This window comes from Macaca fascicularis, chromosome 7 (assembly GCF_037993035.2).
Source record: "Macaca fascicularis isolate 582-1 chromosome 7, T2T-MFA8v1.1".
Lineage (NCBI taxonomy): Eukaryota > Metazoa > Chordata > Mammalia > Primates > Cercopithecidae > Macaca > Macaca fascicularis.
This window is the reverse complement of record NC_088381.1, coordinates 105,548,052-105,575,054: the sequence shown is the minus strand read 5'-3', so window position 1 is coordinate 105,575,054 and position 27,003 is coordinate 105,548,052. Positions and strand designations below refer to the sequence as shown.

The window sequence follows — 27,003 nt, the reverse complement described above, 5'->3', positions numbered from 1 at the left end:
AAATTAAGTTTTTGGTCTCACTTGTCCTGTTATGCTGGGCATAGTACATCACTTTATGCTGTACACACCTAGAGCCAGGAAGTCCTTACTAAAAGATGAATAAACTCTTCCAAAAACAGCTGGCAAATCTTCTAAGGATCACCTACACATTAAGAGGATTTCAGGTATTCAAATGTTATGTCACATATAGTACAGTAATTTTTCCCATGGAGTACACTTCCAGCAGCTTAAGCAACCAGAATAAAACTACTGCCCTAGAAGTTAAGATACAAGTCTCCAAGTAGGAAGGGCAGGAAAGCTATCACTAAACAACAATAATTTGCTCTCAAGGGAAAGTACAGATGCACCTTCAGGAGAGAATTTATTAAATTAAACTAGTAAATAAGACTAACCATGGTAAATTGCTTCTCCCAGCAATGCTCAGAACTTCTAAGAAGAGTCCTAGGAAAATATTAGAAGCAACAGAGGTGGTGGCTGCCAGAACTTGAAAGGACAATGGCTGTTGCATAGCAAACTGAATGACTAACTCTGAAGCATCCTGGGTTAATGTGTGTTTAACAGTTCCTGCATACCTCCTAAGGCCATGATGCATATTATAAGCTGATACAATAACTCTTGTTCATACTGATGACCCAAGGTCAGAGTATTCTGTTCACTAAGGGAAAGAGACATGCAAATTAGTTTCAGGGTCAAGTTAAGTTTCATTTAAATGAAACCTAAGGCAGAATATCAGTTTTCAAAATGTAATCTGAGACCCTGGGGAAGGTTATTTGCCTTTTTCACTATGTTAACATTTGCATTGATGGGGGAAAAAAAATATATATACACACACACACACACACATATGTGTATATATATACACACACATATATATGTGTATATATGTATATATGAGTGTGTATATATATTATATATATGGTAAAACTCACAGTGCCAAAGTATGAATCAAGACAGCAGCACCTTAAAAGTGCCCACCAGAAAGAAGGAAAAATTTTTAACTTTATTAAATCTCCAAACATCTTAATATTTAATGTGATTAAATGAGAAATACAAACAAAATACATCTGTGGCCATGGTGAAGTATGATGGTGGTTTGGAGGAAATGCATGTGTGCTATTGTTTGAGTTGTGAACTGAACTAGCCTCCATTTTCATTTAAGAAAACAAACATCAAACCATGTTTATTGAGACTTGGGTATATGGCAAGATTTTTCTTAAAAAGGAAAGAAGCAAACTTGTCACTTCAAACAAAACAACCAAGTGTATTTGTGACAACGAAAAAAATTGAGCTTTTGAACAAAAATTAGAATTTTGGAAAACGTGTGTCCCTTACCATGAGTTTGCAAGGTTCCCAATGCTAAATAACTTTTCTGACAATTTTTAAAATAATCTATTTTGATATTGTGTATTATACTGAAATGTGTCAATATTTGAAGAGTTAAATAACTGAATGAACAACATTTTCCAAATAACTAATGTGTGATGTTATTTGAAATAATGCATGAGTAAAAGATCCATTCAAAGTACAAGATAAAACAATAGATTTTAACATAATAAAGTATGGAAGTCATCAGTACAGTTTCAGATTTCAATTGCAACAAGGTTTTTTATTGTATACATCATCATGTAACAATTATCTTTTTAACTGAGGCTAAATTTTTTTTCTTTTTTTTCTCTGTTCCACGGACCGCAATTTTGGTATCAGGCTTTTTATTTTGAGATAATTGTAGATTCACATGCAGTTTTAAGAAATAATACAAAGATATCCCATCTTCCCTTTATCCAGTTTAGCCCAAAGACAATATCATGCAAAACCATAGTACCATATCATAAACAACATGTTGACATGAAACAGTCAAGCTACAAAACATTTCCATCATCATAAGGGATCCATCTTGTCCTTTAAAGTCTTACTCATCCTAACCCCCATCCTGAAAACCTGGAAACCACTATTCTATTCTTTATTTGTATAATTTTGTCATTTCGAGGAAGTTATATAATGAAATTACACAGTATGTAATCTTTTAGAATTGGATTTTTCAGCATAATTATCTTAAGATTCATTGTTGTTGCATATATCAATAGTTACTTCCTTTTTACTGGCGATTAGTATTCCATCTATGGATGTACCACAGTTTTCTTAACCCACTGAAGGATATCCAGAGTGTTTCCTGTTTGAGCTTTTTGTTTTTTTTCACTGTGCAACCTGCTTCAGTATTCATAGCTCACAGGTAAGGCGGCTGAGCAATGGTTCAAGGCTGCAGTTTACTCTGGCATGAGTACACTGTGAGAAGCCCACAGAGAGTTTGGCTTCTATTAATAAAGCTGTGATGACCTTTGTGTACAAATTATAATGTAATTATAAATTTTCATTTCTGTAAGATAAGCACCCAGGCATGCAATTGCTGGGTTGTATGCATGCCCGGACACTTTATCTTACAGAACTGCATGCATACTTTGGATTTTTCTCTAATTACCAAACTGCTTTCTAGACATCTGTACCATTTTACCTTCCCAAAAACAATATATCAACGATCCTATTTCTCTTCCACATCCTTACTAGCATTTGGTGTTATCACTATTATTTTATTTTAACCATTCTGTAGTAATATTTTATGGTGGTTTTAATTTGCATTTCCCTAACAGCTAATGATGTTGAGCATCTTTTCATATGCTTCTTTGCCATCTACATATCCTATTTGGTGAAATGTTTATTAATGGTTTTGCCCACTTTCCAGTTAGATTTTTTTATATTGAGTTTTGAAAATTCATTATGTATTCTAGATACTAATTTTTTGCTGGATATGTGTTTTGCAAAATATTTTCTCCGAGTCTGTGGCTTGTATTTAATCCTCTTAACAGAGTCTTTTGAAGAGAAAAAAAGTTAATTCTGATGAAGTCCAATTTACCTATTTTTCCTTGTACAAATAGTGCTTTTGGTGTCAAGTCTAAGAATGCTTTGCCTAGCCCTAAATCCCAAAGATCTCCTATTTTTTTCTACAAGTTTCATAGTTTTATATTTTACATTTGTCTACAAACTATTATTTTAAGTCATTTTTTATAGGATGCAAGACTTAGGTCAGGGTTCTTTTTTTGGCTAAGGGATGTACAATTGATTCAGCAGCAATTGTTTGAAAAGGCCATCCTACACCATTGAATACTTTTTGGATTTTTATTAAAAAAATCAGTTGTGCATATCTGTAGGAGTCCATTTGTGGGTTTTCTACTCTGTCCCATTGATCTATAGGCCTATGCATCCACCAAGACCACACAATCTTAATGACTGTAACACAGTAAGTCAGGAAGTCACCTAAACTGATTTCTCCCATTTCATTTTTCTTATCCAAAATTATTTTAGCTATTCTACTTCCTTTGCATTTCCATACAAACTTTAGAATACTCCTGTTTACATGTACAAAAAAAGCCTTGCTGGAAATTTGACAGGAATTGCTTAAATCTGTGTATCAATTTGAGGAGAAATGACAGGTTTACTATCCTGATTCTTCCAATCTATAAATAGGGAATCCCTCTATTTACTTAGATCACTTTTATTTCTTTTATCAGCATTTTGTAGTCCTCAGCATGTAACTCTTACACATGCTTTGTTAGATTTACACTTAATTATTTCAGTTTTAAGCAATTATAAATGATACAGTTTTAATTTCAGTATATATTTCAGTACATGTTCATCTATAGATACATAGAAATACAATGAATTATTCATGTTTATTTTGTATCCTGTCACTTTACTGAGCTCAGTTATTAGTTCTGTGAGATTATTCTTGTACAGATTCCTCAGAACTTATTTATTTATTTATTTATTGACATGGGGATCTCACTGTTGTCTAGGCTGGAGTGCAGTGGCATGATCACGGCTCACTGCAGCCTCAAACTCCCAGGTTCAGGTGATCCTCCCACCTCAGCCTCCCAGAAAGCCCTAAGGCCATGGGACTACAGGCACATACCACCATGCCCAGCTAATTTTTGTATTTTTTGTAGAGATGGGATTTTGTCATGTTGTCCCAGCTGGTCTCAAACTCTTGGGCTCAAGCAAGCTGCCTGCCTTGGCCTCCCAAAGTGCTGGGCTTACAGGCATGAGACACTGCACCCGGCTGATTCCTCAGAGTTTTCTATGTAGACAATCATGTCATCTGCACATAGGGGCAGCTGTATTGCTTCTTTGCTGGTCTGCAAGCTTTTCTTTCCCTTTCTTGCCTTAGTGCACCGCCTAGAATTTCCAGCACTATGTTGAAAAGAGTGGTGTGGGGAAACAATCAGGCTTTCACCATTAAATACTATGTTAGCTGTAGGTTTTTGTAGCTGCTCTTTATCAAGCTGTAGAAGTTTCCCTCCATTCCTATTTTTCTGAAAATTTTTATCATGAAAATGGGTGATGAAATCTGTCAAATGCTTTCTCTTCATTGATTAATATGATCATGTAATTTTTCTTCTTTATTCTGTTAAAATGATGAATTACAAAGATTGACTTTCCAGTACTGAGCCAGCCTCAAATCTCTGGAATAATTCCCTAAAGTCGTGGTGGATAATTCCTTTTATGTATTTTTAATTCTATGACCTAACATTTGTTAAGGATTTTTATATCCAATATTTTTTTTCTTTTTTTTTTAAATTTATTTATTATTATTATTATACTTTAAGCTCTAGGGTACATGTGCATAACGTGCAGGTTTGTTACATATGTATACTTGTGCCATGTTGGTGTGCTGCACCCATCAACTTGTCAGCACCCCTCAACTCGTCATTTACATCAGGTATAACTCCCAGTGCAATCCCTCCCCCCTCCCCTCTCCCCATGATAGGCCCCGGTGTGTGATGTTCCCCTTCCCGAGTCCAAGTGATCTCATTGTTTAGTTCCCACCTATGAGTGAGAACATGTGGTGTTTGGTTTTCTGTTCTTGTGATAGTTTGCTAAGAATGATGGTTTCCAGCTGCATCCATGTCCCTACAAAGGACACAAACTCATCCTTTTTGATGGCTGCATAGTATTCCATGGTGTATATGTGCCACATTTTCTTACTCCAGTCTGTCACTGATGGACATTTGGGTTGATTCCAAGTCTTTGCTATTGTGAATAGTGCCGCAATAAACATACGTGTGCATGTGTCTTTATAGCAGCATGATTTATAATCCTTTGGGTATATACCCAGTAATGGGATGGCTGGGTCATATGGTACTTCTAGTTCTAGATCCTTGAGGAATCGCCATACTGTTTTCCATAATGGTTGAACTAGTTTACAATCCCACCAACAGTGTAAAAGTGTTCCTATTTCTCCACATCCTCTCCAGCACCTGTTGTTTCCTGACTTTTTAATGATTGCCATTCTAACTGGTGTGACATGGTATCTCATTGTGGTTTTGATTTGCATTTCTCTGATGGCCAGTGATGATGAGCATTTTTTCATGTGTCTGTTGGCTGTATGAATGTCTTCTTTTGAGAAATGTCTGTTCATATCCTTTGCCCACTTTTTGATGGGGTTGTTTGTTTTTTTCTTGTAAATTTGTTTGAGATCTTTGTAGGTTCTGGATATTAGCCCTTTGTCAGATGAGTAGATTGCAAAAATTTTCTCCCATTCTGTAGGTTGCCTGTTCACTCTGATGGTAGTTTCTTTTGCTGTGCAGAAGCTCTTTAGTTTAATGAGATCCCATTTGTCAATTTTGGCTTTTGCTGCTATTGCTTTTGGTGTTTTAGACATGAAGTCTTTGCCCATGCCTATGTCCTGAATGGTACTACCTAGGTTTTCTTCTAGGGTTTTTATAGTATTAGGTCTAACATTTAAGTCTCTAATCCATCTTGAATTAATTTTCGTATAAGGAGTAAGGAAAGGATCCAGTTTCAGCTTTCTACTTATGGCTAGCCAATTTTCCCAGCACCATTTATTAAATAGGGAATCCTGTCCCCATTTCTTGTTTTTCTCAGGTTTGTCAAAGATCAGATGGCTGTAGATGTGTGGTATTATTTCTGAGGACTCTGTTCTGTTCCATTGGTCTATATCTCTTTTTTGGTACCAGTACCATGCTGTTTTGGTTACTGTAGCCTTGTAGTATAGTTTGAAGTCAGGTAGCGTGATGCCTCCAGCTTTGCTCTTTTGACTTAGGATTGTCTTGGCAATGCAGGCTCTTTTTTGGTTCCATATGAACTTTAAAGCAGTTTTTTCCTATATCTAATATTTATAAGGAATTATCTTAATCTGTTTTGCACTGCTGTAACAGAACACTTGAAACTGGGTAATTTATAAAGAATAAAAATTTATTCTCTCACAGTTCTGGAGGCTGGAAAGAAGTCCAAGATCAAGACACTGATCTGATGTAGGCCTTCTTACTATGTCCTCACATGGGGAAGGCAGAAAGGCCAAGAGGGAAAAAGAGGGCTGAACTTGCCCATTTCTAATAGCATTCTTCCCACCCATAAGGGCCTACTCACATCTTAAAGGTCCCACCTCTCAATACTGTTACAATAACAATTAAATTTCAACATGAGTTTTGGAGGAGACAAACATTTGAACCATAGCAAGGATATTGGTCTGCATTTTTCTTTCTTCCTTTTGTGTGTGTGTTTGTTTGTTTGTTTACTGCCTAGTTTAGGTACTAGGGTATTACTAGCTTCAAAAAATGAATTGAGAAGTCTTCCCTCCTCTTATTTTCTTAAAGAGATTGTATAGAATCAGTGTTAACTGTTCCTTAAATGTGTGGTAGAATTCTCTCTAGTAAAATCATCTGGGCTTACATATTTAGGAGAAGTGGAATGTTCTATAAATCAATAATTCAATTTCCTTAATACTTATAGGGCTATTCAAATAATCTATTTCATACTGGGTGAGTTGTGGTAGTTTGTGTTTTTCGAGAATTTCTTCACATCATCTAAGTAATCAAGTGTATGTGTGTATAGAGTTGTTCATAGTATTCCTATATTAATCTTTTGATATCTACAGGGTCTGTAGTAACACCTCATTTCATTTATAATATTGGTAACTTATGGCTTTTCTTTTTTTCTTGTCAGTCTTGCCAGAGATTAATTTCATTGATCTTTTCAAATGACTAGCTTTTCCTTTCATTAATTTTCCTTACTGTTTTTCTGTTTTCCATGTCATTGATTTCTGTTTTTATTCCTTCCTTCTGCTTGTTTTTGGTTCATTTTGCTCTTTTTTTTCTTGGTTCTTAAGTGGGAGCTTAAATTATTAATTTGAGACTTTCTCTTTTCTATTGAAAACATTTAGTGCTATAAATTCTGCTTAGCTATGTCCCACAAACTTTGATATGTTGTATTTTCATTTTCATTCAGTTCAATGTATTTTTTAAATTCCTAGCAACTTCTCCTTTACCATAGATTATTCATAGTTGTACCATTTGGAGTTAGATTCTGTTAGATTCCAAGTGTTCGGAGATTTTTGTTATCTTCCTCTTAGTGATTTCTAGTTTTAGTCCCTTATGGATTTGCTCTATCCTGGTATATGTTTCGTGGCATCTGAAAAGAATATGCATTTTGCTTTTGTTGGGTACAGTGTTCTATAAATTTCAACTGGAACCTACTGGTTGATGAGGTTGTTGCTGATTTTCTAAGTGTTCTATGAATTCATGAGAGAGAAATGCAGAACTCTCCAACTATAATTGTGGAATTGTCTATTTCTCCTCTCAGTTCGTAGATTTTGCTTTGCATGTTTTGCAGTTCTATGGTCTGGTGCATATATTTTTTAAGACTGGCATGTCTTCTTGATGTGCTGACACTTTTATCATTATGTAATGTCCTCTGTGTCTCTGAGAACTTTCTTTGCTTGGAAGTCTATCTTATCTGATATTAATACAGCCATTCCCACTTTTCTTTGATGGATGTTTGTGTATTTTTAACCTTTTTATTTTCAAACTGGCTATATCATTATGTTTTAAATTTGTTCCTTGTAAATATTATATATCTGGGTCATGTGTTTTAATCCATTTTACCACTATGTCATTTAATTGCTAAATTCAAACCATTTACATTTAAATTAGGGTTTAAGTCTGTCATTTTAGATTTTGTTTCCTGTCTGCTCTGGTTTCTTTTGTTTCTCTGTTTTCTTTTTCCTGTCTTCCTGTACATTACTTGAACATATTTTAGAATTCTACTTTTATTTATTTATAGTGTTTTTAGTGTATCTCTTTGTATAGCTTTTTAATTGTTACTCTAAGTATTACATTTTATAAATATAGCTTACCACAATTGACTGAGGGTATTATTTTACTAGTTCAAGTGATACGTAGATATCTCACCTCCCTTTATGTCTCTTTAAGACATATAATATGTCTTAAATATGTCCTCTAAATTCTGTTACAACCACATCAGCATGATAAATTTTGCTTCAACGGACAAACATAACTTAGAAAACTCAAAAGGAGAAGGAAGTTTTATAGTACTTACCCATATTTTTGCTTTACATGGGCTTTGTTCCTTCTATATATTCCTGAATTTTTTCTCTTATTTCTCTCTATTTAGAGAACTTTTCCTAGCCATTCTTTTAGGGTAGGTATGCTGGCAACAAATTTTCTTCTATCTGAGAATGTCTTGATTCCTTCATTCCTAAAGGATATGTTTCTGGACATAGGATTCTGGAACACAGTTGTTTTCTTCCAGCACTTGAAAAATGTTCTGCCACTTACTTCTGGCCTCCATCACTTCTCATGAGAAACCCATTTCCATTCAAATTGTTTTTCCCCTACAGGTAGCATGTCCTTTCTTTTTTGTTGCTTTCTTTATCTTAATATAATGCCCCTCTGTGTCTCTGAGAACTTTCCTTGCTTGGAAGTCTATCTTATCTGATATTAATATAGCCATTCCCACTTTTCTTAGATTGATGTTTGGTTTTTCTTTATCTTTCATTTTCAGAAGTTTGAATATTATGTGATTTGTTCCATATTCCTTTGGATTTTTCCAGTTTGGGATTTGCTCAGGCTCCTGAATCTATAGCTTTCTGCCTTTTGCCAAACTGGTAACTTTTCAGATATAATTTATTTCAATACTTTTCAGTCTCTCCCCATCTTTTGTGATAACACAAATACTAGATCTTTTGTTATAGTCCCTCAGATTCCCCAAGGTTCTATTGGCCTCCTAGCATGTTAATAGATATAATTCACATAAAAAATTATTGAGGTCTTCTATAATTTTTTTTGAGACAGGGTCTCTCTCTGTTGTCCAGGCCGGAGGTCAGTGGTGCAATCACGGCTCATCGGAGGCCTCAATTGCCTGGGCTCAAGTGATTCCCTCATCTTAGCCTCCCAAGTAGCTGGGACCACAGACATGTGCCACCCAGCTGGGTTATTATTTGTAGATACAAAGTCTCGTTATGTTGGCCAGACTGGACTCAAACTCCTGGGCTCAAGCAACCCTCTCGCTATGTCCTCCCAAAGTTCTGGGATTACAGGCATGAGCTACCACACCTGGCCAGCCCTCAACAATTTTTAAGAGTAAAACAAGTCTCCTGAAACCAAAAAGTTTGAGGACCTGTGAGGTACAAAAAAGTAATATTAAAGAAAGTTTCTTACTTCCTCTCCCAAGACTTGCAAGTGTGGTTTGTGAGCACGCTCTCTAGTTCCTTGTGCCAATTCAGGTGGTATCCCTTGTGGTGTCAGAGGAATATGGACATATTCTTGGTTGTCATCCATAACAGGAATTCCATATAATATTCTACAATGTGATAAGAACAGTAAGTTTGTTTTTAAGTAATTGACAAAGCATAAGATATTTGCCCTCATTTCATAACTCCACTGAAATAAACACATAGACATTTGACACCTGCACTAAACAGAGATTGTGTAGAAGTCAGATAATCCAAAATGAGAAATAATCCAAAAAATGCTAATATCTGGTTCTTAATACATTTTAATAGTAACATTTATGATGATTTTGTTTCATTATACTAGAATAATAAATTCACCCTATGAAAGCCTAGTTACAAAAGAGGTTTAAAAAAAAAAACCTTCTCTACCTTCTGATCTCTCACCTACTCCACATTCCAAGCCCACATATACACACAGAGTTTCATTTCTTGGACTGGGGCAAAGCATCAGCCTAAGCAGAAGTGCCTTCTCACATTATGGTTTTCCCTTCTTGCTGGGATGAACAGAAAATTGTTCAGGCATCAAGTCTTTCTTTTAGACTACAAGCTACATATACGTAAGAATATATATGGAACAAAACTTATCAATACAAGATTAAGCTAAAGAGATGAGATAAATCAAAATTTGAAGGTAAAATGTGTCATTAATTACTGACCTACAGACTGGCTTAAAAATACATTAACTTTTGTACTGTAACACTTAACTGTAAAATAAATATAAAATAAACATAAAGACAAAATATCCAAGAATATATACATAGTCAAGTGCCACATACGTATTATAGATATATCGATTTCACATTGAAGCATTTAGAGCTACTGTTTCCTCTAACTTATTGATACACTATTATATGAAGAATCACTTTATGAGTTACCAAATGTGAAAATTAAGCATACAAAAACCCAACTGATTACAGCAGGTTAATAATATACTGAAATCCTCAAATCCCATCATTCCTGCTGTTAAGAAGTAGACCCACTCAGAGCCAGGCTAGAGAAGATATGGCTTTGTCAGAGTAGAGTCATGAATAAAAGTTTCCTATCTTACCTACTAAAATACTTGAATTCAAGGAGAGTTTAAAACTCTACTCCCAGCAAGGTGAATACCACTGCCACTTAACACCCATTCCATCCTCCTTCTAACGTACTTTTCTGAACTGCCAAGGATAGAAAGGTAAAACTCTCTTGGCCAGGCATGGTGGTTCATGCCTGTAATCCCAGCACTTAGGGAGGCTGAGGCAGGGAGATCACTTGAGGCCAGGAGTTCAAGACCAACCTAGTCAACAAAGTGAAACCTCGTCTCTACTAAAAACACAAAAATTAGCTGGGTGTAGTGGCACACACCTGTAGTCCCAGCTACTCAGGAGGCTGAGACATAACAATTGTTTTAACTCAGAGTGTGGAGGTTCCAGTGAGTCAAGGTCACGCCACTGCACTCCAGCCTGGACAACAGAGTCAGATTCTATCTTAAAAAAAAAAAAAAAAAAAACAACTCTCCTGAGGCCAGTGTTCTCGATATTATTTAGAATCCACTAACCAAATGCCATTCAGAAGGCAGAAGGTTCTGATGTTTCTGTTGGCAAGTACAGTCACGACAATGTTGAGTTCTTCTGTAGCAGTGTTCCAGTAAAGTTACGACTTTGTGAGTTGTGTTTTTTATTTGTTTGTTTTTTTTCAGTGAGCACGTCAAACAGACACAGTGTGGCTCCAGAGTCCAAAGCTGTGACAGTAAAGGCTACTTAATCCCTGAATCTCAGTTAAGGTGGTATGTTGCCAGTGCTGGCTTCCAGATATGCTGCCTTCCTGTGTCAGGAGCAGCAGCGTCCCAGGCAGCCAGTTAAACATGCTCTGTGAGTCATCCCCAGGAGATCTCCCTACCTAATGCCCCATTTTTCTAACCCTCTCATTGATTTTAAAACACCAAATTCCCATTACTAAGTCCTTTTTTGCTTAAAATAGCTACAGCTGTGATATGATTTGGCTGTGTCCCCATCCAAATCTCACCTTGAATTGTAGTTCCCATAATCCCCATGTGTTGTGGGAGGGACCCGGTGGGAGGTAATTGAATCATGGGAGTGGTTACCCCATAGTGCTGTTCTCATGATGTGAGTGGTTTATCACAAGAACTGATGGTTTTATAAGGGGCTTTTCCCCCTTTTGTTCATCACTTCTCCTTGCTGCCACCATGTGAAGAAGGACATGTTTGCTTCCCCTTCCACCATGATTGTAAGTTTCCTGAGGCCTCCTCAGGCCTGCAGAACTGTGAGTCAATTAAGCCTCTTTCTTTTATAAATTACCCAGTCTTGATTAGCAGCATATGAACAGACTAATATAGGATGTTTCTGTTTTCTGAAGCTGAATTCCAGTGCATCCAGAAAAACAAAAGAACAGGGGAAAGTCTAGGGACTAAGAGAATGAGCCAAGTGAATACATACATCAGGATGAATAAGTATTTCTAAGATAGGTTGGGAGGAGAAGGAGATGGTGATGAGGAGAGCGGTGACTAAGAAGTTATCTAGAAGCACTGCTGTACTTTTCTCTGGCTCTAAGCCAGAAACAGGATAGTAAAAGTCATTTCTAACTTACTGTCTTTTGCTCTTTCATATTCCAAAAGCACGCTAAATAAACAGAAATTGGACTGGTTGGAAGAAAGTGAAGGTCACTGGACATTCTAGAGTGCATAGTTCTGGTAGACGTGAATGGAGGCTTTGGTGGAAAGTCTTACCTAAGGTTAGCCTTTATGTTCCTGTATGACAAAGATGAAGCACTTACCTGGAAATTTTTATCCAGATTTTCCCTGCTTCCTTCTTTCTGTCCAGAGAAAAGAACCAACCCTTTCTAGAGTTCTGTCTGGAAAACACCACTATCTCAGTGGTTCAGACTGCAAATCTCTTCATCACCAATCTCTTCCTCACTCCCAACAGTAATGACTATTTCTGTTCATTCTCCCTCCATGATGTCTCTCCTGTTCATTGCATCTTCTCTCACCTGAGTCCTGTGATACCATCTTTGCTGGTCCCTTACTTGCAGACCCTCCCTCCTCCAATCCATGCCACATATCCCTGAAACTGTTGTTATCAGTCACCCCCTCTCCAAACATCTCACTGACTACACACACAGTATATATAATCCAAGCTCCTGACTCTGGCAGTCAGGGTCCTTCACAGTCTGGGCACCATCTACTTTGCCAACTCTGCTTCCTTCCCCCAACCTCCCACCCAAGCTACATTTGCAATGCAAAAAAAAAATGCCTTATGTGCTGGGATTACTCCAGGAGCAATAGGGGAAACAGGCAAAATCAACAGGCCATTATAGTACCGAGTGGCTATGGAAATGGAGAATGATGAGAGCAAGACCTTCAGATCTCAACTCCTCCACAGACCTTTACAAATCCTCCTCTGCCCAGCCCAGATTCATGTCTGACTCCCTGGTTTCCCTGTTGCATTTCATCTGCTCTTTCATTATACAATATACTGCATTCTATTCCATATGCCTTTTTCACAGTAGAGCATAGGCTTGTTTGGGAGAAAAAGTGAGACTTACTCATTTTCTGTCTCCCAAAAACTTGAATGGAGTAGGTACTAAATAAATATTGTTGAATTTTGGCTGAGTAAGAAAAGTCTCAGAGCCAAAGCCAGCCCCATACTCTACCCTGGGAAACAGAATCACTGGTAAGGCACGAGATGCTGGGGGTTCTCAAAGTGTGTTCCCTACTGAGCAGCATTATTATCATATAAGAACTTGTTAGGAATGCAAGTTATTGAGCCCACCACAGACCTGAGTCAGAAACTCAGGAGCTGAGGCCTAGCCATCTGTGTTATAACCAGCCCTGAAGGTAATTCTGTACACTCTGAAGATGGAGAACAACTGAGGTACTCAATCTTTCCTAAAACAGCCTAATCATAAGAATATCCTGGGATGAAATCAAATTTGCATCTTCCCAGACCCCTTCTCTGAAGATTCTAATTCAGTAGGTTTGTGATAGAGCCTGGGAATTGACAAACTTATCAAACAACCCAGATGACTCTTATCCTCAAGAAAGACTAAAAATCACTAATATAGTAGAAAGAGTGAGCCTTTAGAATGAGGTTAGAAAACAGAATTTGAGCCCCTCATTGTGCTGTTTCCTTCTTCAGTCTGTTTCCTCATTTACAAATGGCAACAGTGAGTTTTTCAGAGTCAAATGTCTTAGAAATCATGTGTGTGAAGAGGCTTGCACACAGAATATGCTAAGAAAGTGATTGATATTATAACCACTATTGCTTATGATCATTGAGGGAGTTGAATGAAGGAAACAAGCCCACCTCTCTTGGAGTGAAAGTTAAACCTCCTTTTGGGTCCACATTGGCATCCCATGAGGCCAGAGAGAGAAATGTATTTCTGATTGTATGATGCTGTTAAAGAAGTTTGGAAAACATTTGTTCTAAGTTGTGAGTACTCTGAAAAAATCTCTGCACACATCTTCTACGAGTTACATAAAGGTGACTGTGAGTTACATCTTGTGAAGCATGGAGAAGGGATCTCCCTCCAGCAATCCTCCCCTACCTTGGCATGACCCTAACAGACAGGTTCTCCATCACAGCTTCACTATCTCTTCCTTAACAAATTTATCTTGCTCTTTGGTGTACAAAAGCCTGCGAGAGGCTTCACAGGATGTAGATCACAGTCACTCTTAGGTAACTCATAGAAGATGTATACAGGGAAATTTGAAGAGTGCTCACATACAAAAGTTTCATCAAAGTCAATCTCACATGCAATGGTTCTATTCTAGATACCATTTTTTTAAAGTGCTCATAGCAAACTGATTCACACTAAACTGATTTCACAACCCACTCACTGGGTCGCAATTCACAATTTGAAAAACATTAACTTACAGAGAATGTTGTTTAAAAAGCATACGCCAAGGTCTGGAAAAAGCTTTAGGTTTTCATCTTCTTGAAAATGTTAATCTACAAATAACTTTCTTTAGTCTTTTATAATTTTTTTCTTTGAAATCTACAGCAGAGGCATATGAATACTTCGTATGTTTTAAAAAGATCAGAAAATATAGTCTTGATAAAATAACAAGTCTATAGAAGAGTAAGTATATAACTATATATATGTGTGTATATATATACATTTTACAAAACATGATTGGGGAGGGGGAAATTGTATTTTTAATCATTGTAACTTCATTGCTACATGTAAACAGTGACATCTGGTGGAATGATACTGCTTTACTTTTTTTAAAAATCCAGCTTTCACATACTGGCAATTATGGAAACAGACAAATTTCCAAATAATTCCTTTTTTGGTATTTCCATGTAAAAACAGAAATACACAAGTGTTAACTCTTACCAGAGATTGATAGTGCATACTGAAATGATTTTTTGTCATCCCAAACTGTATTTTTAAAAACATGCTGAAGACCTACTGACAGGACTATTTGTTCAAAGTGAATATAACAGAAATTTAAAATGAGGTTACTATTAATTCCAGTTCTATCTCTGCCACCAACTGTGACATAGAGTGCAAAGCTTTGCCTCAGTCTCCTCATCCATAATATGAGAGGTTTAGGCTAGGGAACTACTAAGATGTCTTATAACTCTGTTCAATGTACTGCTGCGACATATACCACCAACTCACACAGTGATTCTCATGTTCTTTGGTGTAATACCTTAGGTCACTGCTTGGATTATGCAGCAAGGAACAAGGCCGTGTAAGGGGTAGGGGTGGGGCCAGGATTAGACCTGATCATTGAGAAATGACAGATGGTAGGGGGAAGGTCAGTCGCAGATACCTAAACTGGTAGGAAATAAAAAGCATATGAGACAGAACAGAGTATTACAAATGAAGTGTAACAGACCACAGGTCTTGGGTGTACTATAATTAGAAAGGTTTAGTATGAGATGACGGCACATTTGGGTGGGGGGCAACCAGTGATAGGAAGTATAAAACCAGGCAATATTCAGAGACTGCAAAGCTTTCAGTAATTAACATCAGAGAAGTCTCCCACAATGACCAAGGCCACATCCTTGGCCTAGAATCAAAACAGGATTTTCAGTTCCTAGGAGGCAACAAGCAATAGTAAGATAAAATCCTCATCCTATATAAGCAGAAGCCCAGGTTCCAAAATTGGTTCACAATTGATCAAATACAAACCACCAGGGGCAAATAAAATATGCTTCACACAGATTATCCAACTAAGCTCCTCAGATTCTTCCTAGATTAGGTCAAATTGGTCCTAAAAACAGAATGAGGGTAAGTATACAAATTAAGCATAAAGAGAAAAAATGAAAGGGCCTTTCACAAATACACAAAGCAGTAGAATATAATAAAAACCACATTTAAAATTATAAAGACCTGGGTTTGAATCCCAGCTGTTACCAGCTACATAAACATGGACTAGTCAATCATTATGCTGTATTTTTTATTTGGGAAATAAAATTATTTTATCTACTACTTAGAGTTGTTATTAATACAAAATTATATAATAAATGTAGTGTATTTCAATGCATTTTTCTGTTAGATAATTTTCCATTTTCTTAACAAATATTACTACCTTATTTGAAGGATTTGGATAAAATCTTTCAAATAAAAGCACATCTTAAATATTTGATTTGTAAGCTATCATCAGTAGAGATAGTAAGTCAAACTACTCATATATGTGTCCTTACATTTTTATTTATATATATAGATATATACCCTCAAAGGAATATGTTATCAAAATAACACCTATAATGTCATTTTCATAAAATGTATGTATATATAATATATGTATATGCACAGAAGAAAAGCTTATAGTAATCTACCATATAGAAAGCCTGATAGGAAAAGGTCACCCTTAGTACAATATTTTTAACAATCATAGAGAGAAACTATAGAGGCAAATTTTTCAGATCCTGTCCCATCCCACCCCCAGTGCCTTTCAGATTCTGACTGACTCAACTGCTAACATAAACCTGCATCTCTGGTTCTCCTACTTAAGATCTAAAAGTACTATTCTAATACCTCCAAGATAAACAGTCAAAAAATGCCTGGTAAATCTAGCCAATATTAACTTTGGGGAGCCAGAAATAATTTGCCTTCATTCAAAGTTGAGTACACAGAAAAACCCAAAATGATTTCTGTGAAGACTGTCTCCAAGCTACAAAAATGAAATACAGCATTCAAAAAGTGACAGAAAGAACATCCTTTTGGGAAAGATTTATTATAGGACACAAAAATATTTTAGAAAGATTCTGCTTTTTTTCTTGAGGTAATAAAATTCATATAAACAAAAGAGATTCTCTTAAGAGACTGATAGAATTTAGAAAAAAATCTGTAAATGCCATAGCAGTCTCACAATGGAAATTAGAAGGACTTTTTAAAATTTATACCACAGAAAATGAAACCACTGAAGAACAGAGGTTTAAGAGATAAATCTAAGCAAAACAATGATAAATATAGAGGAAAGATAGTGAAGATCCAACATACAGCTAATTGATATTCCTGAAGAAATGCACAAAATAAATAGAATAGAAACATTACTCAACATAAAACAAAAAAGTCTTATAGAGAAGAACTATATTTGCATACAAGAAAGGCTTTCCACGTACCCCTAAAAATTAATTAGAAAGCAATCCAGTCTCAAACATATGCTAGGGAAACTGTTCATTTTAAAGCAAAACATAAAAATTCTGTAAGCATCAAGATGAGTAGGAGAAACATATTACATGCAAATAAATGAAAAACGGGTTGGCTTTAGATTTCTGTCTCACAAGATTAGACATCAGATAATGATACAAACAAAAAACACATAGGCAAATGCTGGCAGATAAAACAGATTATAGGAAATAGCAAAGAAGCAAAAAAGGAAAAAGAAAACATAAAATGACAAAATAATACCAAGTACATCTGATAGGACAATAAATGAATATGGGGTGACGCAACCTATTAGAAAAAAACCTATCAGAAAAAAATTCTGATTAGCTCAAAAAATACTTATGTCTATGCATTCTACAAGGGACACAACTAAGACAGACTAAAATTAAAATGGAAATATATGCCATATAAATAAAGCAAAAAATAAAACAAAGTAGCTTTCATTTTTATGGGTTAAGTGTACAATGAAAACAAAATGATCACAATCAACAGTTTCTTGAACTTTTCTCGCACACACAGAAAAAAATTGTTTTATATAATACACATGTTGTTTCTGAATTTAGTTCTAACCCTTTCAGAATACAGAGCTCTACTTCATTCTTTATTATGGTTGCAATGCATCTCATTATTGAGCGCACAATTAAAATTCTTCCATGATGGACACTTAGGTTGTTTCCAGTTTTTAGTTATTATAAAAAGCGATATGATGAACATCCTCATGCATTTATCTTACCAATTGATAGTCATCAGCATATAAATGGCATTTAAAGCCATGGTCCTGGATAAGATCACCTTGCTAAGCCTGGGCAGTCCAATGTTGAGAAGTCGAGATGAGGAGACACCAGGAGGAGGGACTGAGAAGTCATAGCCAAGGAAGCAGGAAGATAGCCAAGAAAGGAGTGGTCCCTAAGGCCAAGGGATAAATGTGACTTCTGGAAAAGTAAGTGATCAACTGTGTCAAACACAATTGAGAAGACAAGGACTGTGATATCTTAAAGCAAACCTGATCATGTCATTCTTCCTCAGAAAACCTATCAATGCTTTCCCAATTCACTGTGACTAAGAATCCCTCCCCCAAGCACTCACGTGTGCCCTCACATACACATACGGGGTAACTGTAAAATCCTGCCTCCGCTCTAGCTTCAAATGTATCACTGCTCTTCCTGTTCTCTAATACTGGACTTATTTCCAGTTCTCAGATGGATTCCAATTGTCCACAGCATGAACTCAAACTTCAAAGTGTATACAAATTTCCTGCATTTCTAACAAGTTCCCAGGTGATGGTGATGCCGCTAGTTTGTGGACTATACTTTGAGTACCAAAGACCTAAAACATTCTTTCCCCTCCTCCTTCCTATCTTCTATCCATCTTTCAGGTTTCAATTTAAGTATCATTTCCTCAAACCTCCCTAAATAATCAGGGACTCCTCTTACATGTTTCCATAGCACTCTGCACAACTCTATATTAATTGTCGCATTCACAGTAATTAATTCACCTTTCTTTTCACTGGTCTCCAGGTTCCCTGAAGGCAGTGATTATATTTCTCTTGTTTGCAGATGCCTCTCTAGTGCCTACCTCTGTGCCTACTACCGAGTTAGGCATATCATTTGATCACTCGGATCAATATTTATTGACATGGAAAGATGTTTACACATAAGTTTTTAAAAGTTAGGTTACAAAACATTATGCATATAGTATTATTCTAGTTTTGTTCTATATGATTTATTTGCAAAAGGAAAACTCTGGAATCCTATATTTAAGAATGTTTAACAGTGTTATCTATAAATGGCAAGATTTTAATTGTTTTTCATTTTCACATTTGCTTGCATGTTTTTGTATATTTGTTAAAATATTTTTATTGTTTTTTGTAATAAAATAATCAAAAATGAAATTAAACATTGAATTTTGACACTTAACCTTTAGTTTTTCTGTTGTTGTTGCTGCTGTTCTAATGTATAAAACTAATGATCTGTCCACATATTTTCCAAAAATTGACTAGGAATTTCTTTTTTAATTTGAAGTCAACTAGCGGGTTAAGTCTGGGATTTATAGCCTGGCATTGCTCACCACCCAAGAGCTGGCTATAAGGGGTGCCTGATTTGAAAAGGTCAGCCAATGTTTGTAGGACAGGATTTTTGCCACCAACTCTCTATTGATGGTGAATCAAGGAAATACGCAAGTAGTTTTAGATAGACAAATCAGTGAAATGGAACAGAAATCCATAAATAGACTCAATAACATGTCGGAATTTAAGGTATTTGAAAGTTAGCATTTCAAAACAGTAAGGAAAAGAAGATTCATTGAATAAATTGTATTTTAAAATTGTTCTTATCAAAATAAATTACAAATGGATTAAATATTTAATTTTTTTCCAAAGGAAACCACAAAGTTACTAGAAGAAAATATGAGAGAATACCTTAAAATGTAAATGTATAAACACCCTTTCTAAGATTAGCATCAAGACTAGAACACATTAAAAAATTGCTACATTAAAACATTTCTGATAGCATAAAACACCAAAAACAAAACTGAAAAGCAAGCAACAAATTGAAAAAATATCTATAACATATATGGCAAATAACTAAAATTTTTAATATAAAAAGATCATTCACAAAACAATACAAAAGAGATAAATGACAACTCCACAAAATGTGATCTAGTAATTCTCAAAAGGAAAAAAGCAAATAACCAAGAGACATCTAAAAATATGTTCAACCTTACAAGAAATGAATAAAAATAAAAAAATATTAGAAAAAATTCAACAAGAGCAACAATCATAGTTTGGCAAGGGTGTAAGGAAAAGAACAGTGTCATAAATTGGCATAAACAGTGTCACCATAGCTTGGTTATAGCAGTAACTATCTGGCCAGGCACAGTGGCTCACACCTGTAATCCTATTATTTTAGGAGGCTGGTGCAAGAGGATCATTTAAGGCTAGGAGTTTGAGACCAGCCTGGTCAACATAGTGAGACTCTATGTCTACAAAAATAAACAAATAATAATAATTAGCCTAGTGCTACTCAGGAGGCTGAAGTGGGAGGAGCCCAGGAGTTCAAGGTTACAGTAAGCTATGATTATGCCATTGCACACCAGCCTAGGCAATAGAGCAAGACCCTGTCTCTATTAAAAAATTTTTGTATAAAGCAGTAAATATCATGAAATAATTTAAATGTTCACAAACAATCTTGAGTGAAGAAACTCAGGCTATAGAATGTCATGGGTGGTTTAAACACGTACATATACAAGAGATGTCTGAAAGGCTATTCACCAAGTTGTTAACATTAATCTAAGTCTTTAAATACCTTTAATGATTTCCCCTACTTTAAAGCCTCAAATATAAAATCCCATACCAAAACTTTGAACTAAATGTCTATAAACTTCTCTATATAATATACAAATCATTTTTAAAGCAAAAATATGGCCAATACAAGATATTTGTATAGTTCTCATCATAATTACTCTTTAGCAAACTAAGCGTTAAGTTTGAACACTACACTATACTTCAAATAAACTTAAGTATATACCCTTCCAATTCCATTAAAATAGTCTTGGTATTTGCCATAAATAATGATTAACAAAATCAGGAAACATTAAAACCATACAACCACAAGTATTACTACCTTTGAAGTTAACTGATCATTGCACAAAAAATTGCAAAAAGCCATCCGATGAAAGGGTATTCATTTTGTTTACAGTTACCTTACTTGAGAACACTTGGTAGCGCAGAAAAAAATTATACATTTCTCTGAACTTGTAGGCTCAGCAGACAGATATATTTTGAAAAGGTTAAGCTATGTTTAGCAAGGTAATCCTCAAGAGATAGATGCTGGAGAATTAAATATTCAGTACTTAAATTAACTTCTTATTTAGTACTTAGGAACAAATTGCCAAGAATTATCCTCATCAAATAGAACATTTATTGACTCTCGGAAAAAGAAAGTGAGGTCTACTTGAAGAAAAATATTTTCAGAATTGGAAAGAAACCAGCATTTCTAACACTTTGCATGAATAATTGAAGCTATAAGTCCTCCAAATGATGCTTGGCTTGCGTAGTGCTAATGGGAATGACTCAAAATGGTAGAGTTTCATGACTACTAGATTATGTTTATGTATTTATTTTCTACTCCCAGCTTTAGGCTTTAACATACATTCCAAAGAATGGCATGCTGAACTGCTGTTTTCTACTGGAGATACTGGAGCAGTTCTGAAATTTCAAAAATTCTTCATACACAATTTTTTTCAAGAATTTAATTTGATAAAGCAAAACTAAAAGACTTTAGATGTATAAAATTATGATTGATAAATAAATCCTAAAATTTTTTTTGCCTACATAGAAAACAAACATAAAAGTGACCTTCTTTTAGGGATTCAAATAGAAACTAATTGTGATTGCTAATCACTGGGAAACCAGGTAATTTTTAATTCATGAAATAATGCAGTAGTGTTGCCATTTTTACTAGAAGTCAAGTTTGAGAAAACGCATTCAAAATATGCCATGGAAAGTATGGTTACTAATGATTTTGTGACAGTGTCATTAAAAGTAATATTTTAGAATAGTATTCTCATATACCTAGGATAGTTAAATTATAATACTAAAAAAGTTTCCATTTAACTTAATATTTAATATTTGCAATAGTTTTAAAACATGTAGTACATTTTTCAGTATTTTTACCAAGGCTTCTGAAAGGCAAGAGACTGTAGAGCAAGCATTCTCAATGGGTAGGTAATATCCCTCCCTGGAGGTGAAAATTGGTGCTTGGGGTGGGGGGAGCACAGAGTGATTAAAGCTTACTCTTTTTATTTATAAAGGACATACATTCATATAATATATAAACAGATATACAGTATATCTAGCACATTAAAATTTAATCAGGAGGGGTGATTAGAAAAAAAAAAAAAAAAAGCCTTAAAATTCTCTTTAAGTGGGTGATAATGAAAAGGCTGATAAAAACTGAGTTAGACAAACCTGGATTCTAGTCACTATCGAGAGATAAGAACTTCAGCAAGTAACCTGATATCACGAACCCTAAATTTCTTCATGAATAAAACAGAAATTACAACTTCTCCCTTACAGTTGAAGATTTAAATAGGAAACATATGCAAAGCACACAGCACAGTGCTCAGAATAGAGTTATTGCTGCATAAATATTAGGTTCCTTCCCTTTTCTCCTTTCTTTTGAGGATGCTGCAAATTATACACTCTCCACAAAAGAATATGCGGATTCCAAAGGAAAGTGAGACCCAAGAAGGGGAACGAACTCCAAGAGCAATGACTTTTGTATGTGATCCCTGGACCCAAGTATGCCCAATGATGGTGAAATCTAGTTCAAATGACTGGGTCCAAGTGTCAAATCTGTGATTTTTTTAATTGTCTATGTGTAGCTAATTGCTTAAATTTTATTACTTTCAATTTCCACATTTGTACTCCAGAGTTGTGATGACAAACAAATGAGATCATGTATGTAACACTCTGGGAATACTAGCGTTACCTTACAATTGGGAATGGGTTCATGTTAATATCATCAGGAAATGGAGACACAGACCTAGACTGTATACCTGAGGAAGTGGCAGAAAAAAAAAAACAAAAACTGCTCCCTTCTCTTTAGTGTCCAAGAACAGAATCAAGTCTTTAAAATCTAGAACTCAAAGGCAGGATTTATGTGATAGTTTACATTCAGTTTAAAATCAAATTACCAGTGGAACTCTTACCTATCTGCTTGTTCTTCATCTGTAAAGTGATCATCTAAGAAAGAGGTTCCAAATTTTCCAAGCAGGGTATTGTGGCCTTTCCTGTTAGCAGTGTGATACACTCGAGAAGCCAGGCGCAAGTCAATGGGCAGCTCCCGGGCTGGGATGGTGGCGCACAAATCATGAAGGTGCGGCATGGAGTAGTCTCGTGGAATTCTGCAACAGAAAAAAGAAAGTGGGCTTCTTTCATCATTTTGTGGCCTTTAGATATAAAGTACATTTATACTGACAATTTAGTTCAGGTTCTAAAGACATATATAAATATAGGAGATCTGATTTAAAACTATAATAATGGTATATAACAAATTTATTATCACAATCTCAGGCCATTGTCTAGAGCTTTAAACTTGTATCTAACTGCCTGCTGAACAGCTCAACCTACACCTCTACAGACTACAGTCTACAGGCATCTCAGGATCAAGTCTAAAAACACACTCTTTATCATAATCTCATCCCAACCTCTTCTTTCCTGAATTCTGAAACTCAGTCTGTGGAAACCATATCCAGCCATCACGTATTACCCCTTTGCTACTCTGCTCAAACGCTAATGTCCCTAAAGAAGTGGAACAATATAGGAAGGACATTATCCATTAACTAGCATTGATAGAACTCTGGGTCTCTCTAAGTTAGTGTGGTATCTCCCTTCCCACTCTGCTGGGACTTGTATGTCTCTCCTTTCTTTCCTAAGTAGAGAGGATGACATGAAAATCTGCTTTTTGTTTTTGTTTTTTGTTTTTTGTTTTTTGTTTTTGAGACGGAGTCTCACTCTGTCACCCAGTCTCAGGCTGGAGTGCAGTGGCACAATCTCGGCTCACTGCAACCTCCACCTCCCACGTTCAAGCGATTCTCCTGCCTCAGCCTCCTAAGTAGCTGGGACTACAGGCCTGTGTCACCACGCCCAGCTAATGTTTGTGTTTTTAGTAGAGATGGGGTTTCCCTATGTTGGCAAGGCTGGTCTCAGACTCCTGACCTCAAGTGATCCACCCGCCTTGGCCTCCCAAAGTGCTGGGATTACAGGCGTAAGCCACTGCGCCCAACCCAAAATCTGCTTTCTTAATCCCCAGTGCCACCTGTCATCCAATCAACAAATAATTATTGAGCACCTACTATATGACAGATTCTGCGCTAGGTCCGCTACACACATTTTCTCTAATTCCCACGATGAAGCTGTATTGGAGGTATAATTATCCTTATTTTGGGTAGGTCACAAAATTAGTGGGTAACCACTGGGATCCACACACAACATTACTGGCTATTGACCAAACTTCTTGCCTATTAGTGACTTCTGGGTGGAAGTGGTCCTTCTCCAGAAGTACTCCATCCCTACCTTCCTATTAAAGCTTACATAACAAAATGACCTTCTTTTCATCCCATCCAATCCAATCCAATCCAATCAGCTTTAGATCTTTAGATCATGTTCTCTTCTGAACCCCAAAATACAGCTGAGAATATGAATGACTTGTTGAAATTGCTCTTCCTTCACGGGCCTTTAAAACTGCAATATCCCAGATTTCCATCTACCCCTCAAATTCATCATAATCTGACTTAGTCATTGGTTTTCCTTCTCCAGTTTCTGAACTGGGTGTGGCTTCTGAGGTTTGAACTTTTCTTTGTACATTGGAAAAATCATCTTTAGTGTTTCAGCTATTACCTCTGTGCTGAGAGCTCCCAAATCTTACTTCCAATATCACTACCTTAACTAGATTTCTCATTTTGGAGACAGAAAACATCTTTGACCCCTCTCTCTTTCACCTGCACGTCCAATGCAAAACAGTTTCTCCCCTGCACAGGATTGCTCAGATGTGCTCCTTCTGCATCCTCACTGCCAGCATACCCTTCATCACCTCAGCCTGCACAGGCAGTCCTTCGCCAGTTGGGTTGAGCACTGCAGCCTCTGTCTATTCCCCTCTGCAAAATTCTACCAGATCGATCTCCTTTAAGTGCTCCTTTACCCAGCACATTGATTGGTTGTTGCTTACTGCATTTGTCTAACTTCCTTTCTCTATGTTTCAAGGCTCCTAGCCTTTGGACTTACTTCTAGCATAGTGATTAAGAGTACAGACTCTGGAGTCAGACTGCCTGGGTTCAAACACTGTTTACAATTCTCACTTGGTCATAAGCAAGTCAATTAATTTCTCTATACCTTGTCCTGGATACAGTTGCTTTAAGAAAGAAGAATGAATGCATTTAGAACAGTGTGTCTCACCTGGCAGAAGTTAGTTATTCTCATCAGTTTCCAGGACAAATCACAGGGTTAGACCTGTCAGTTCTTTCAGTTATGGATACAGTGCTGTCTACCCTTTTGTCCACGTCTAAATATTCTTCAAACAAGATCTCAAGGACAGACTTATCTGCCAAGTTTATCTTTTTTTCTTTTTTACAAACTGTCTTTTTTTGTAAGCTGCTCTACTCTTGTGTCACCCATTTTGACCCTTTATCTAGAGGGTTAATGCTGGTCTGTCCACTGACCACTTCATATGGCTGGGACTGATTCAGAGATTAGCATGGTGTAAAGAATATAGACTTTGGAGTTGGCTGGGCCTGGATCAGGATCTTGGTTCTAATACTTGCCAACTGTATTACTGACTTCTTTAAAAGTCTTCTGATAAATGAGGATAAAAATCCCTAACTCTTGCCTTTATAAGAACTGATAAAAATAGAAGATGTGTCATTCCCAGTCTGTTGAAATATCTCAAGAAATGGTTTATTTTTAAGGTTGTTACTATTATTTTGCACTACACAACACCTAACCCATTGCCAGGCACCATATGTACACTATTGAATCATTAATAGAGAGTGGTCTATGGCATTTCCAAAAAAGCATAGGGCCTAACACAAATAGGATATGAAATATGTTCATGTGAAAGAGGAAAAGAGAGGTAAGTCTAAACATTTGGAAATGCCTGAGACAAAGAGGCCTAACTGGAGGAGTGAAAGGGGGTGTCCAGAAAGCCAGGGCTCCCAGGTACTCTGGACTCCTAACAAAGGGCTTTTAAAATAGAGGTGGAAAAAAAAGGTGTGCTCTGATGTCAAGCTCACCTACACCATCATTCTACCTGAGACAGGTCCTGGCTAGTAGAATGTGTTTGAGATTACATTACTGATTTTTATATTTTCTTTAAAAAGCATCACAACAAATCTGAATTCCTATGTGCCCATTATAGTCTATTAACATTAAGCAAATATATTTCTCTTGGTTATTGACCTAAATAACAATATGCTGCAATAGATGTTTGAATTCCCAAGAATACAATTTAATTTGAGGGCTAGTGAGAAAATTTAGCTTGAAAATTGATTAAAGAAAAAGGAACAGTAAATAAAAGACTTTCAGAAACATTTTTCCAAGGTTCTTTTTTACTATATAATTTTTTAAAATATCAGACTTTTATTCCTCTGCATCTCATTCTATTTCTCTCTAATAAAAATTTCTAATTTTTGTTTTAATGAATTAAAGCAGTACTATATATATATATATATATATATCAATAAGATCTACAAATATTTTTGGCATGCCCAGGAAAGGTTGTGTGTTTTTATAGCACACTCTTCTTAAACAGGACTATTTGTCATTCTTTGAAACACTAAGACATAAAAAAGAAAAGACTCTGACTCTGTGTGTGGCCATACTACTCTGCTTAATGCACTAAATGCAAAAGGTTTTTTAGAAAAAAAATCAAGCAGTTTCTGCTTCATTGATAATCTGACAGTAACTATTTATTGAAGGTAAAATACTTGTTGTCTGCTGTCACTATTTGTTTTAATACATAATCTTGCTAACTAAATGAGCTTAAAGCAATGCAGATAAGCAATGGTATGTACAGGGTCACTTAAATGCCAATTTGACTGTTTCATAAACTTTGGAATTCTTTTCCCATGAGTCTATTCTTAGCTACTAAATTGTGAGTAATATCCATTTACAAAGTTTGAGCTAGCCATAAAAAGGTTGTCTTCCATGTCCAGCATACCTTTCCGTTCCCTAAGAAACAACAAAAGCTAATAATTAAAGCTTCTTCAAACCCCCATTAAGA

At 36.0% G+C, this 27,003-nt stretch overlaps 1 protein-coding gene across 2 annotated transcripts in view; it reads right to left on the bottom strand.

The window, feature by feature from the left end:
• The window catches only part of TTC6 (tetratricopeptide repeat domain 6), a 217,927-nt gene that overhangs the window by 96,373 nt on the left and 94,551 nt on the right, over positions 1-27,003 (bottom strand). For both annotated transcript variants that reach the window (XM_005561122.4, XM_073998505.1), the window contains 2 exons: positions 22,937-23,131; positions 9,531-9,672 (listed from right to left, as the gene is read on the bottom strand). In XM_005561122.4, the coding sequence (XP_005561179.3) occupies positions 9,531-9,672; positions 22,937-23,131 (337 nt within the window). The remainder of the gene's footprint in view (positions 1-9,530; positions 9,673-22,936; positions 23,132-27,003) is intronic.